Consider the following 1,308-nt stretch of genomic DNA (forward strand, 5'->3'; position numbering starts at 1 on the left):
ATCCCATCCTGCCCCATCCCATCCCACACCTATTCATCCCCTCCCTTCCCCATCCTCTCCCTTCCCTCCCCATCCCATCCTGCCCCATTCCATCCTCCACCTCCCTATCCCCTCCCCATCCCATCCTGCTCCAAACAATCCTTCCTCATCCCATACCTCTCCACCTCCATTCCATCTCTCCCCATGCCTCCCCATCCCATCTCATCCCAACCCATCTCCATCCCATCCAGTCCACTATCCTGCTCCCTCTGACCTGATGACTCCATCCAGGGCTCCCACGCACACGATGCTGTCCGTGATAGGCACCATGCAGTCAATGGACTCTGCCCTGAGTGCAAAGCGGTCGCTGGCAGCCCCAAAGCCATCCCAGTTGAAGAGGTAGATGGTTCCTTCGCTGGAGCCACATGCCACTTTCCTCCCCCTCTAGGCATGACAAGGACAGTGAGGCAGAACAACAAACTCAGAGCATGGACAGGCATCCACAGGATCCTGCTCCATGTCAGGGAGCAGTGCCAACCTTCAGCAGTGCGACAGACGTCAGGTCCCCATTCTGCGGCTCTGAGAGCAGCTCAAAGCGCCGTCTCTTCACGTTGTAGACACCCAAGGTGCCATCACCGCTGCGGGAGGTGGAAGGGACACACTGTAAGCACAGGACATGGCACAGAACACTTCCCACAGCCCTAAGTGAGGTTGGGGAGCCCAGCCTGGCACTGGTACCTGGCAGTCAGCAGGATCTTCCCGTTGCCATCCACGGCCATGGCGCTGATGTACTCCTCCTGCTGCCGTGCCTCCAGGATGGCATCGCCCCTGCGCAGGTCCCACACCTTCACAGTCCCACCATCATCCCCCGTGGCAAAGACGTGGTCATTGATGGGAAGCACACAATTGAGGGCTGAGCTGCAGAGACCCCAGCCCCATGGTCATGACTCACACCACAGGATGCATCCACCTGTCCCACAGGATGATGCAGGAGCATCAGGGATGCCTGTGTGGCCCTGGTAGGGAGGGGAAGGGGACAATGCCCCCACAGTTCTGCCTGGGATGAGCCACCTGTATGGATGTACCTGTGTGCCTTGGGAAATCGCGTTTCCAGCCGTCCCTCCTCCACTGTCAGGATGTGGATTGACTTGTCCTTGGACACAGTGAAAAGCTCTGCAGAGCCATGTCAGTGCCCCCATTCCCGACGTGCCCCCAGTGCCACCCCAAGTCCCCCACACTCACTCTGCCCATCCTGGGAGAAAGCCACGTCGCGGCACGACTTGAGGTGATGCCCCGAGGACCAGAGCTGCCGGTTCTCCCCCTCGGTGC

General features: G+C 59.6%; 1 protein-coding gene across 1 annotated transcript; it reads right to left on the minus strand.

Moving 5' to 3' along the window:
• Positions 1-253: 253 nt before the first annotated feature.
• WDR55 (WD repeat domain 55) lies at positions 254-1,300 on the minus strand (the record flags this gene model as incomplete). Its single annotated transcript, XM_009070721.1, has 5 exons — positions 254-423; positions 518-617; positions 718-897; positions 1,065-1,152; positions 1,222-1,300. Coding segments are annotated over 5 exons (617 nt in total), but the record flags the coding sequence as incomplete, so codon positions are not given.
• Between the last annotated feature and the right edge of the window lie 8 nt (positions 1,301-1,308).

Source organism: Acanthisitta chloris, unplaced genomic scaffold, assembly GCF_000695815.1.
Source record: "Acanthisitta chloris isolate BGI_N310 unplaced genomic scaffold, ASM69581v1 Scaffold35002, whole genome shotgun sequence".
Taxonomy (NCBI): Eukaryota; Metazoa; Chordata; class Aves; order Passeriformes; family Acanthisittidae; genus Acanthisitta; species Acanthisitta chloris.